Source organism: Cetorhinus maximus, chromosome 2 (assembly GCF_964194155.1).
Source record: "Cetorhinus maximus chromosome 2, sCetMax3.hap1.1, whole genome shotgun sequence".
NCBI lineage: Eukaryota > Metazoa > Chordata > Chondrichthyes > Lamniformes > Cetorhinidae > Cetorhinus > Cetorhinus maximus.
The window spans coordinates 586,927-599,894 of NC_135880.1; the positions used below are offsets into that span (position 1 = coordinate 586,927).

At 44.8% G+C, this 12,968-nt stretch overlaps 1 protein-coding gene across 3 annotated transcripts in view; it reads left to right on the plus strand.

Annotated features, from left to right (window-relative positions):
- Window positions 1-3,280: 3,280 nt before the first annotated feature.
- LOC144691690 (excitatory amino acid transporter 1-like) overlaps window positions 3,281-12,968 on the plus strand; it is a 169,439-nt gene continuing 159,751 nt past the window's right edge. Inside the window, exons 1-2 of one of the 3 annotated variants that reach the window (XM_078560044.1) lie at window positions 3,281-3,461; window positions 3,853-3,990. In XM_078560044.1, coding sequence (XP_078416170.1) covers window positions 3,281-3,461; window positions 3,853-3,990 — 319 coding nt within the window. The remainder of the gene's footprint in view (window positions 3,462-3,852; window positions 3,991-12,968) is intronic. The other 2 variants (XM_078560060.1, XM_078560069.1) reach the window with 2 other exon arrangements.

A 12,968-nucleotide genomic window follows, 5' to 3' on the forward strand; every position in this document is an offset into this window, starting at 1 on the left:
TCAGTGTGAAACACTCAGCGCTGCCTGGTGGGTTTGTTGGGGGGGGGGGGGCGGCCGGGGAGTGTGAACGGGGCGAGCATGACCTTTGCGCATGCGCGCGACTGCATGCTACATAATCTCCGAGGCAGCTTTCTGAAGAGATATGAAAAAATATAATTAAAAAAGTAAAAATGTAATGAAACATGTCCCCTCATGTGACTCTGTCACATGATCAGGGAGATGTTATTAATGAAAAAATAAAGTTTTTATTTGATTTTTATTTGCTTTTGGAAATCTCATCCTGTCCATAGATGAGGTTTCCAAAAAGGTGCAAAGGCCGCTTGGCCTTTTCACCTGCACGTCAACTGTAAGGTTAGACGGGCAGCAAAAAACGTATTTTAATTACCTTTTTAATGGCCTTAATAGGCCTTTTAATTGTCGGCGGGCGCGCTGCTAGCTCTGGAGCGAGCCTGCCGACTGAAATATTGCGCGAGTGCACGATGACATCAGGATGCACATCGAACGTCATCACGTGTTATTTTACATTCGGTCGGGTCAGGCATGTTCTTTGTGCAAGGTATGACTCCAACCAGCGCAGCTTTCCCCCTGATTTCCATTGACTTCAGTTTTGTTAGGGCTCCCTGATACCATACTCGGTCAAGGCACTCACTCTCAGCTCACCTCTGAAGTTCAGCTCTTTTGTCCATGTTTGGACTAAGGCTGTAATGAGGTCAGGAGCTGAGTGGCCCTGGAAGAAGCCAAGCTGGGCATCAGTGAGCAGGCTATTGCTCAGTGAGTGCTGCTTAATAGCACTGACAGTCCGTTCATGATCCAATATACTTCAATCAAGTCACCCCTTAACCCACCTAAATTGCAGTGGAAACAAGCCCAGTCTGTCTAACCTTTCCTCATAAGACAACCCAATCATTCCAGGTATCAATTCAGTAAACATCCTCTGAACTGCCTTCAGCACTTTTACATCCTTCCTTAAATAAGGAGGCCAAAACTGCACACAGTATTTCAGTTGTGGTCTCACAAATACCCTGTATGACTGAAGCATAACTTCCTTATTTTTAATGTTCAATTCTGCTTGTAATAAAGAGCAGCATTCCATTAGCCTTCTTAATTACTTAATATACAGAGAGAGGGTATAACGGTAATAATATAACTGGGAGAGAGGGTATAACAGTAATAATATAACAGAGAGAGTATAAAAATACTAATATAACAGTTTATATATTATAACTAAATATAAACTAATTCGGCAGGGGGTGGGGACACAGAATGTTAGCAGAATAGGGACACATCATAATACAGTAAAACAACCAAGTCAGAGGGAGTACAGCTGCAATAAGCTTCAAGGGAGTAAGGCAAGGCTGGATGGCCTCTACTTTAATGCCAGGAGTATTACGGGTAAAACAAATGAGTTAAGGGTGAGGATTGACACGTGGAATTGTGATATAGTAGCCATCACTGAGATGTGGTTGAGGGAAGGGCAGGATTGGCAGCTCAACATTCAGGGATATAGAGTCTTCAGGCGAGACAGGGGTGGGGGTAAAAGAGGAGGAGGCATTGCATTATTAGTTAAGGAGTCAGTTACTGCAATAAGGAGAGATGATATCTTGGAGGGGGCATTGAATGAAGCTTTGTGGGTAGAGCTTAGGAATAAAAAAGGGGCAACCACATTATTAGGTATTAGACCCCCAGATAGTCAGCAGGAAATTGAGGAGCAAATATGTGCACAATTAGCGGAGGTGTGTAAAAACAATAACAATAGGGTAATTATATTAGGTGATTTCAACTTTCCCAACATTAATTGAGATAGACATGGTGTTAAGGGCTTGGATGGAGTGGATTTCTTGAAATGTATACAGGAGAACTTTTTAGGTCAATAGGTACAGGGTCCATCAAGGGACGGTGCATTGCTGGACCTAATTCTGGGGAATGAAGCCGGACAGGTGGCTGAGGCGAGGGTGGGCGAGCATTTTAGCGACAGCGACCACAACATGGTACAGTTTAAGTTTGTTATGGACAAAGAAATAAACAAGTTGCAAAAAAATGTTTTGGATTGGGGGAGAGTGGATTTTAGTAAAATAAGGCAGGATCTGGCCAAGGTAGACTGGGAACAGTTACTTGTGGGGAAATCTACAGAGGAACAGTGGGGGATATTCAAAAAGGAAATGGGGAGGGTACAGGCTCAACATGTTCCCTCTAGGGTGATAGGAAGGAGTAACAAGCCCACAGAACCATGGATGACCAGAGATATTCAGGTTACGATGAGAAGGAAAAGAGAGGCTTTTAGCAGGTACAAGGGAAGCAAATCAGCAGAGGCATTAGTGAAGTACAGACAGTGCAGGGTGGAGCTTAAGAAAGCAATTAGGAGAGCAAAGAGGGGATATGAGAAAGCTCTGGCTGGTAAAAGTCGGGAAAATCCCAAGATATTCCAGAAGTATATCAATGGGAAGAGGATAACCAGGGAAAGAGTAGGGCCCATAAAACACCAAGGGGGCAATCTATGGGTGTAGCCAGAGGACATCGCTAGAGTATTGAATGAATACCTCACGTCCGTCTTCACCCAAGAGAATGAGGATGAAGGTATGGAACTAGGGAAGAGAGACTGCGAGGTTCTTGAGCAAATTGATATAGGGAATGACAAGGTATCAGAGGTGTTGGCAGGCTTAAAAGTAGACAAATCTCCAGGTCCGGATTATTTGTGTCCCAGACTGTTAAGGGAGGAGATCGCATGGGCTCTGACCCGAATTTTTAATTCCTCTCTGGCAACAGGGGAGGTGCCAGAGGACTGGAGAACAGCTAAAGTGGTTCCGCTATTTAAGAAGGGTTGTAGAGAGAAGCCGGAAATGACAGGCCAGTGAGTCTGTCAAATGCAATGTTGGCATTTATTTCGAGAGGACTAGAATATAGGAGAGTGTAACAGTAATAATATAACAGAGGGAGTGTATAACAGCAGCTCCTTCATTGTCTCTTAACCTGAGTACTGTCCTACATCGACTCTTTACCTTTACTCTCTAATATAAGTTGACACCTCCAGATCCTGAGTTAAATGTTGAAGACTGGAGTAGGTGATAAAGGATCCATCAGTTCTTCTTATCTCTGCTCGGAATGCATCACGATATTTATCCTTTGACTATTCTTCCTGACCGAAGATTGCAAACATCCTCTGTGAATAGTAGGTTAATGTATTTCATGGTCTCTGGTTTGACTTCACAGCTGTATGTCTGCAGCAGTTTGGATCTCACGCTTGTCGGATTAACCAGGACATCCTACATCCGGATTGGTGTGAATGACTAAAAACAGTGCAGACGAGACTATTGCTGTAAAAACAATGGAACGCATCCATCACGGCTTTCACAAGCGCACAACATTAGCTAAGAAACGGGTTCAGAGGATGTCCACAGACGATATGAGGAAATTCATGAAGAACAATGGATTTGTGCTGTTCACTGTGGTGGCTGTTATTATTGGTTAGTACTGTCAGGTACTTCAACCTAAAATCATATTAATGACCTTTAACATATCAGTGGGCAAACAGCCCCATTTGCACACAGTCATGTCCTTCCCCAAACCACCCAGCTTTGCCTCCCAAAGATTCCCATCACTCATTTTTGAGAAGGATAATAACGTCTGCCCAATGCCTTCCATCACTTCCCTGTGGCACCCCATCACTATTTGTTCCTGTATTAATCTCAACCTATTCTCACTACCTTGTCCTGTCCCCAAAGCCTTGTCTCAATCCTAAACTAATCCCATGCCCCGATACCCTCCACTCCTCACACCCCAGCACAATATTCCAATATATTCGTGAAATAGGTTGGTCTCCTTCTGCCTAGGCTGATTCCCGTTCTTTGTCCCCAGGTATCATACTCGGTTTCTGTCTCAGGGAATATCAGATGGATTTCCGACAGATTAAGTACTTTTCCTTCCCTGGGGAATTACTGATGCGTATGTTACAGATGCTGGTGATGCCGCTCATCATTTCCAGCTTGGTCACAGGTAGGATCCTTATCACAATACAAGTTCATTTTGTTTAATCTTTTTCAAGTTCCTTCTCAGTGTCAGCAATCCTCTGATTTTACATTCACTAAGTTGGTCAAACAGAAACTGTGCGTTTATATAACACCATTCATGGTCCCAGGACTTGCCAAAGTGACCGGCAATGAAGTTGATTTGAATTACAGCCACATTTGAAATATAGAAAAGACAACAGTCCATTTCCACATAATAATATGCCAGGTAATCATCCATGGTATGTTGCCTTCCTGGTGCCAGAGTAAAGGCAACACTGAGAAGGTGCAGAACATTTTAAGAGGGGAAGGAAACAGCCAGAAACGTGGGCCATGCCGGAACCAATGACATAGGAAGGGACAGGATTGAGGTCCTGCAGTCAGAATTTCAGAAATATAGGAAATAGAAGCAGGAGAAGGCCATTCGGCCCCTTGAGCCTGCTCCACCATTCAATTCGATCATGGCTGATCCTCTATCATAATGCTATTTTGTCTTTATTATCTAGAAATCTATCAATCTCTGTCTTGAACATACTCCATGACTGAGCCTCAAAGCCTTTTGGCGTAGAAAATTCCAAAGATCACCACCCTCTGAGTGAAGAAATTCCTCCTCATCTCAATCCTGATTTGGCCTGACATTAGGGAGCCATTTAAAAAGCAGAACTTCAAATTTAGTCATCTCTGGAGTTGTCCCAGTGTGTATAGGAATAGTAGGATAAAACAGGTGAATATGCAGCTGGAGGAATGGTTCATGAGGGAGGGTTTCAAATTTCTTGGGCATTGGAACTAGGTCAGGGGCTGAAAAAACATGTTTAAAGTGGATGGGTTGCCTCTCAACACAGCTTGGACCAATGTCCTCAAAGGGAGATTAATTGGTACTTTGGGGGAGGGTTTGTAATAATTTGGCAGGTGTATGAACAGCTGGATGAAGGAAGAAGGTGCACAGAGGATTGGGACAGAAAAATAGCACTGGAGTAAAGAATTTTTCAAAAATAGAAGGGATAAGAAAGAGGACAAAAACAAGGCATCCATGGAATGCGGATCTTTATTCATTCACAGGAAGTGAGCATCACTGGCAAGACCAGCATTTATAACGAACCCATAACTGCCATTGAGAACATGGCGACAAGCTGTCTCCTTGAACCACTGTTTAGCAATTTGGTTCCACTGAGTGACTTGCTAGGCTATTTAAGAGTCACATATCACAGAATCACACAACTGTTATGGCACAGGAAGAGGCTATTTGGCCCATTGTGTCTGCACCGGCTCTCCAAATTAGCAACTCACCTAGTGCCATTCCCCAGCCTTCTACCCATAACCCTGCACATTCTTCTTTTTCAGATAACAGTCTGAAATGCTTTTGAATGCTTCAATTGAACCTGCCTCCATCATGCTCTCAGGCAGAGCAATCTAGACCCTAACCACATGCTATGTGCAAAATTTTCTCCTCCAATCACTTTTGCTTCTTTTGCCAGTAACTTTAAATCTGTGTCTTCTGGTTCTCAATCCTGCCACCAATGGGAATAGTTTCTCTCTATCTACTCTGTCTATCCCCCTCATGTTTTTGAATACCTCTATCAAATCTCCTCTCAACTTTCTCTTCAAGGAAAATAGTCCCAACTTCTCCAATCTATCTTCATAACTGAAGTTCCTCATCCCTGGAACCATTCTCACGAATCTTTTCTGCCCTCTCTCCAATGCCTTCACATCCGTCCTAAAGTGTGATGCCCAGAACTGGACACTATACTCCAGTTGAGACCGAACTAGTGACTTATACAGATTCAACATAACCTTCTTGCTCTTGTACTCTATGCCCCTATTAATAAAGCCCAGGATACTGTATGCTTTATTAACCGCGCTCTCAACCTGTCCTGCCACATTCAATGATTTATGCACAAATATGCCCAGGTCCCTCTGCTCCTGCACCCCCTTTAGAGTTGAACCCTTTATTTTATATTGTCTCGCTATGTTCTTTCGATCAAAATGAATCACTTTACATTTCTCTGCATTGAATTTCATCTGCCATCTGTCTGCCCATTTCACCAACTTGTCTATGTCCCTTCGCAGTTTTACACTATGCTCCTCACAGTTCACAATTCTTCCAAGTTTAGTATCATCTGCAGGTTTTGAAATTGTTCCCTGTACACCAAGGTCTAGGTTATTAATGTATATCAAGAAAGTCAAGGGCCCCAACACTGGGGAACTCCACGACAAACCTTCCTCCAGCCCGAAAAAGATCCACTAACTTCTACTCTCTGTTTCCTAGTCACTCAGTCAATTTCATAGCCATGTTGCTACTGTCCTTTTTATTCCATGAGCTATAACATTGCTCACAAATCTGTCGTGTGGCACTGTATTAAACACCTTTTGGAAGTCCATGTACACTACATCTACAGCATTACCCTCATCAACCCTCTCTGTTACCTCTTCAAAAAACTCCAGAAAGTTAGTTAAACATGGTTTTCCCTTAAAAAAACTGTTGCTGGCTTTCTTTAATGAACCTGCATTTCTCCATGTGACTTAAATTTTGTCCCGAATTATTGTTTCTAGAAGTTTCCCCACCACTGAAGTTAAACTGACTGGCCTGTAGTTTCTGGGCTTATCTTTACACCCTTTTTTGAACAAGGGTGTAACATTTGCAATTCTCCAGTCCTCTGGCACCATCCCTGAATCTAAGGAACACTGAAAAATTATGGCCAGTGCCTCTGCAATTTCCACTCTCACTTCCCTCAGTATCCTTGGATGCATCTCATCCGGTCCTGGTGCCTTATCCACTTTAAGTCTAGATAACCTATCAAATACCACCTTCTTATTAAGCAGTTGAATGGTTGGGTCGAGGACACTACCTGAGGAACTCCTGTTGTATTGTCCTGGAGCTGAGTTGGCTACCTCCAACAACGGCAACCACAACCATCTTCCTTTGTGCTAGATATGACTCCAACCAGCAGAGAGTTTTCCCCCTGATTCCCATTCACTCCAGTTTTGCTAGGGCTCCTTGATGCCACACTCAGTCAAATGCTGCCTTGGTGTCAAGGGCAGTCACTCTCACCTCACCTTGGGAGCTCAGTTCTTTTGTCTATATTTGAGCCAAGGCTGTGATGAGGTCAGGAGCTGAGTGGCTCCAGCGGAACCCAAACTGGGCATCAGTGAGCAGGTTATTGCTAAGCAAGTGCCGCTTGATAGCACTGTTGATGACCCCTTCCATTACTTTACTGATGATGGAGAGTAGACTAATGGGGCGGTAATTGGCCGGGTTGGATTTGTCCTCCTTCTTGCGTACAGGACATACCTGGGCATTTTCCACATAGTCGGGTAGATGCCAGTGTTGTAACTCTTTGGAGTAAAAACCAAATAAACTAAATTAACAAATCAGGGGACAAATTAAAAGGCAGCCCCCTAAAGGGAAACTGCAAAAACAAAAGACAAAATTTAAAGGAAACTTACCATCGTTAAACCAAAATGTGATTAAGAGGGTCAATAAAAACCCCCGGTCCCTGCGGTGCCCACCGAGGATGGAAAGCCTCAACAGTGCCGGCAGACACTGTGTGCTCCCTAGCTATACTAGAACAGCTTGGCTAGCAGTGCGGCAAGTTCTGGAGCACAAGTCTTCAATACTATTGCCAGAATGTTGTCAGGGCCCATGCCCTTTGCAGTATCCGGTGCTTCAGCTGTTTCTTGATATCACGTGAAGTGAATTAAATTGTCTGAAGACTGACATCTGTGATGCTGGGGACCTCCAGAGGAGCCCGAGATGGATCATCCACTTGGCCCTTCTGGCTGAAGATTGTAGCAAATGATTCAGCTTTATCTTGTGCACTGATGTGCTGGGCTCCTCCATCATTGAGGATGGGGATATTTGTGAAGCCTCCTCCTCCAGTGAGTTGTTTAATTGTCCACCACCATTCATAACTGGATGTGGCAGGGCTGCAGAGCTTAGATCTGATTCATTGGTTGTGGGATCGCTTAGCCCTGTCCATCACTTGCTGCTTATGCTGTTTGGTATGCAAATAGCCCTGTGTTATAGTTTCACCAGGTTTCACCTCATTTTGAGGTATGCCTGGTGCTGCTCCTGGCATGCCCTCCTGCACTCTTCATTGAACCAGGGTTGATCTCCTGGTTTGATGGCAATGGTAGAGTGGGGTATATACCGAGCCATGAGGTTACAGTTTGTGTTCGAGTACATTTCTGCTGCTGTTGATGGCTCACAGCACCTCATCATACATGTCCAGTCTCGATTTGCTAGATCTATTCGAAATCTATCCCATCTAGCACGGTGGTAATGCCACACAACACGATGGAGGGTATCCTCAATGTGAAGGTGGGACTTCATCTCCACAATGACTGTGCAGTGGTCACTCCTACCAATACTGTCATGGACAGATACATCCTGCGGCAGGCAGGTTGGTGAGGATAAGGTCAAGTATGTTTTTCCCTCTTGTTGGTTCCTTCATCACCTATCGCAGACCCAGTCTAGCAGCTATGTCATTTAGGACTCAGCCAGCTCTGTCAGTACTGGCGCTACCGAGCCACTCTTGGTGATGGACATTGAAGTCCCCCACCCAGAGTACATTTTGTGCCCTTGCCACTCTCAGTGTTTCCTCCAAGTGGTGTCTAATGGAGGAGCATTGATTCATCAGCTGAGGGAGGGCAGTATATGGTAATCATGTTTGACCTGATGCCAAGAGACTTCAAGGGGTCCAGAGTTGATGTTGAGGACTCCCAGGGCAACTCCCCACCGACTGCATACCACTGTGCCACCACCTCTGCTGGGCCTGTCCTGCCAGTGGGTGGTGATGGTGGTGTCCGGGACATATTCTGTAAGGTATGGTTCTGTGAGGATGGCTAAGTCAGCCTGTTGCCTGACTAGTTCAGCACTAGCCTCCGGATGTTAGTAAGGAGGACTTTTCAGGGTCGACAGGGTTGCAATTGCAGTTGTTATTTCCAGTGTCTAGGTCAATGCTGGGTGGTCCGTCCTTTTTTGTGACTTTGTAGCGGTTTGTTACAACTGAGTGGCTTGTTAGGGCATTTCAGAGTCAACCACATTGCTGTGGGTCTGGAGTCACGTGTAGGCCAAACAGATTTCCTTCATTAGTGAACCAGATGGGTTTTTACAAGAATCGAAATTAGACTTTTAAAGATCAGCAAAGATCTGCTTTGGTGGGATTCGAACCCAGGTCCCCAGCGAATTACTCTGGGTCTCTGGATGACTCGCCCAGCGACATTACTACTATGCCATTGCCTCCGCCTGATTTTTTTACCATCCATTTGCTTCTTTTACCACCCTTTTACTATTTATATGCCTATAGATGACTCAGTCTCTTTCCATACTCCCTCTTTGTTTGTCTTATTTCTTTCTTCACCTTGCCTCTGAACCTTCTATATTTAGCCTGGTTTTCAATTGTGTTTTCTACCTGACTGAGGAACATAAGAACCTAGGAATACAGGAGGAATAGGCCATTCAGCCTATTGAGCCTGCTCTGCCATTCAATACGATCATGGCTGAGCAGCCACTTGAATTTTTTTTAATTCATCCACGGATGTGGGCTTCGCTGGCTGGGCCAGCATTTATTGCCCATCCCTAGTTGCCCTTGAGAAGGCGGTGATGAGCTGCCTTCTTGAACCGCTGCAGTCCATGTGGTGTAGGTACACCCACAGTGCAGTTAGGAAGGGACTTCCAGGATTTTGATCCAGCGACAGTGAAGGAACGGCGATATATTTCCAATTCAGGATGGTGAGTGACTTGGAGGGGAACTTCCAGGTGGTGGTGTTCCCATCTATCCTGCTGCCCTTGTCCTTCTAGATGGTAATGGTCATGGGTTTGGAAGGTACTGTTGAGGGAGCCTTGGTGAATTAGTGCAATGCATCCTGTAGATGGTACACACTGCTGCTACTGTGCGTCGGTGGTGGAAGGAGTCAATGTTTGTGGATGTGGCGCCAATCAAGCGGGCTGCTTTGTTCTGGACAGTGTCAAGCTTCTTGAGTGTTGTGGGAGCTGCACTCATCCAGGCAAGTGGAGAGTATTCCATCACACTCCTGACATGTGCTTTGTAGATGGTGAACAGGCTTTGGGGATCCAGGAGGTGAGTTACTCGCTTCACGATTCCTAGCCTCCGACCTGCTCTTGTAGCCATCGTATTTATATGGCTAGTCCAGCTCAGTTTCTGAACAATCATAATGCCCAGGGTGTTGATGGTGGGGGATTCAGTGATGGTAATGCTATTGAAAATCAAGGGGCGATGATTGGATTCTCTCTTGTTAGAGATGGTCATTGCCTGACATTTGTGTGGTGCAAATGTTACTTGCCACTTGTCAGCCCAAGCCTGGATGTTGTCCAGGTCTTGCTGCACTTGGATTGCTTCAGTATCTGAGGAGTCGTGAATGGTGCTGAATATTGTGCAAACATCCCCACTTCTGACCTTATGATGGAAGGAAGGTCATTGATGAAGCAGCTGAAGATGGTTGGGCCTAGGACACTACCCTGAGGAACTTCAGTGATGTCCTGGAGCTGAGATGACTGACCTACAACAAACACAACTACCTTCCTTTGTGCTAGGTTAGACTCCAACCAGCGGATTCCCATTGACTCCAGTTTTGCTAGGGCTCCTTAATGCCACACTCTGTCATATACTGCCTTAATGTCAAGGGCAGTCACTCTCACCTCACCTTGGGAGTTCAGCTCTTTTGTCCATGTTTGAACCAAGGCTGTAATGAGGTCAGGAGCTGAGTGGCCCTGGCAGAACCTAAAGTTTGTGTCAATGATCAGGTTATTGCCAAGCAAGTGCCGCTTGATAGCACTGTTGATGACCCCTTCCATTACTTTACTGATGATCGAGAGTAGACTAATGGGGCGGTAACTCGCTGGGTTGGATTTGTCCTGCTTTTTGTGTACAGGAAATGCCTGGGTAATTTTCCACATAGCTGGGTAGATGCCATTGCGCAGCTGTACTGGTACAGTTTGGCTAGGAGTGCGGCAAGTTCTGGAGCACAAGTCACCACCATTCACGACTGGATGTGGCAGGACAGCACAGCTGACCTGTTGGTTGTGGGATCGCTTAGCTCTGTCTATCACTTGCTGCTTATGCTGTTTGGCACGCAAGTACTCTTGTGTTATAGCTTCACCAGGTTGACACCTCATTTTCAGGTATGCCTGGTGCTGCTCCTGGCATGCCCTCCTGCACTCTTCATTGAACTATGCTTGATCCCCTGGCTTGATGGTATTGGTAGAGTGGGGGATATGCCGGGCCATGAGGTTACAGATTGTGTTCGAGTACAATTCTGCTGCTGCTGATGGCCCACAGCATTTCATGCATGCCCAGTCAGGAGAAGACATACAAGTCAAGGGCATATGTAAAGTCACAGTACAATACAGAGGTCAGACAGTGAAATTACCTTTAATGGTAGTAGCAGGCAAGGGACCTAGTCTCCTCGGAGGAAACTGACTGAAAGAAATTAAATTGGAGTGGACAGGAATCTTCCAACTGAGAACTAATGGGCTATCAGAGCTACTACAAAAATATGCCTCAAATTTCAAGAATGAACTTGGAAAGATTGAGGGTCTACAAGCAAAAATTCATGTAGATCCAGAGGCAGCACCAAGACTCATGAAGGCAAGACCAGTACCTTATGCAATGCAGGAAAAGGTAGACACCGAACTGGACAGATTAGAAAAACTGGGAGTGATACACCAGTGCAGTTTTCAGAGGGGGCAGCACCAATTGCACTTGTTCTCAAACCTGACCGAAGTATTCGAATTTGTGTGGACTACAAATTAACAGTCAATAAAGTGGCTAAATTGGGCAGACGTCCAATACCAAACATTGAAGACTTGTACACCAAACTGGCAGGTGGAACTACCTACACGAAGCTTGATCTGAGTCAAGCCTATCAACAATTGGGATTAGAGAAGGCCTCCCAGATGTTCATCACCATTAATACACACAAGGGGTTGTATCAATATACCAGTTTACCTTTTGTTGTATCATCAGATTGTGCCATACTCCAAACAACCATGGAAAGTTTACTACAGGGATTACCCCACTTTGTAGTTTATTTGGATGACGTTCTTGTGACTGGATTCACTGAAAAAGAACTTGGAGGAAGTTTTGAAACGCTTTTCACAGGTTGGAGTGAGGCTGAAAAAGGATAAGTGCACATTCCAGGCGAAAGAGGTGACTTACCTAGGTCACAAGGTACATTCACAAGGCCTACATCCAGTTGAAGAAAAAGTGAAAGCAGCAGCGCCAAAGAATACATCTGAACTGAAATCATTTTTAGGAATGATCAATTACAATGGCACCGCTGTATTACTTGTTCAAGAAAAACCAGTGACGGTCTTGACAAACACCACAGAAAGAAGCTTTCACAAAAGTCAAACAGTTGTTACAATCACACCTACACCTACAACAATCTACGCCTCCAGTACATTTTGACCCAAAAAAAGATTTTATATTAACGTGTGACGTATCTCCCCTATGGAGTGGGAGCAGTGCTTTCCCATCGAATGGATGATGGATCAGAACGACCTTTCGGATATATCGAGAACACTCAATACTGCAGAAAGAGCATACTCCCAAATAGAAAAAGAAGGCCTGTCAATCATTTTCAAAGTTAAGAAGTTTCACCAATATGTACATGGTCGCCATTTTACTATCATACTGGACCACAAGCCATTATTGGGATTATTCAGCGAAGACAAGGCTATACCCGCTATCGCCTCAGCAACTGTACAAGAATGGACATTGATAGAGTCATAGAGGTCTACAGCACAGAAAAAGGCCCTTCAGCCCATCGAGTCTGCACAGGTCAAACAAGTACCTAACTATTCTAATCCCATTTTCCAGCACTAGGGCCATAGCCATGTATGCCATTGCATTGCAAGTGCACATCCAAATACTTCTTAAATGTTATGAGGGTTTCTGCCTCTACCACCCTTTCAGGCAGTGAGTTCCAGATTCCCACCACCCTCTG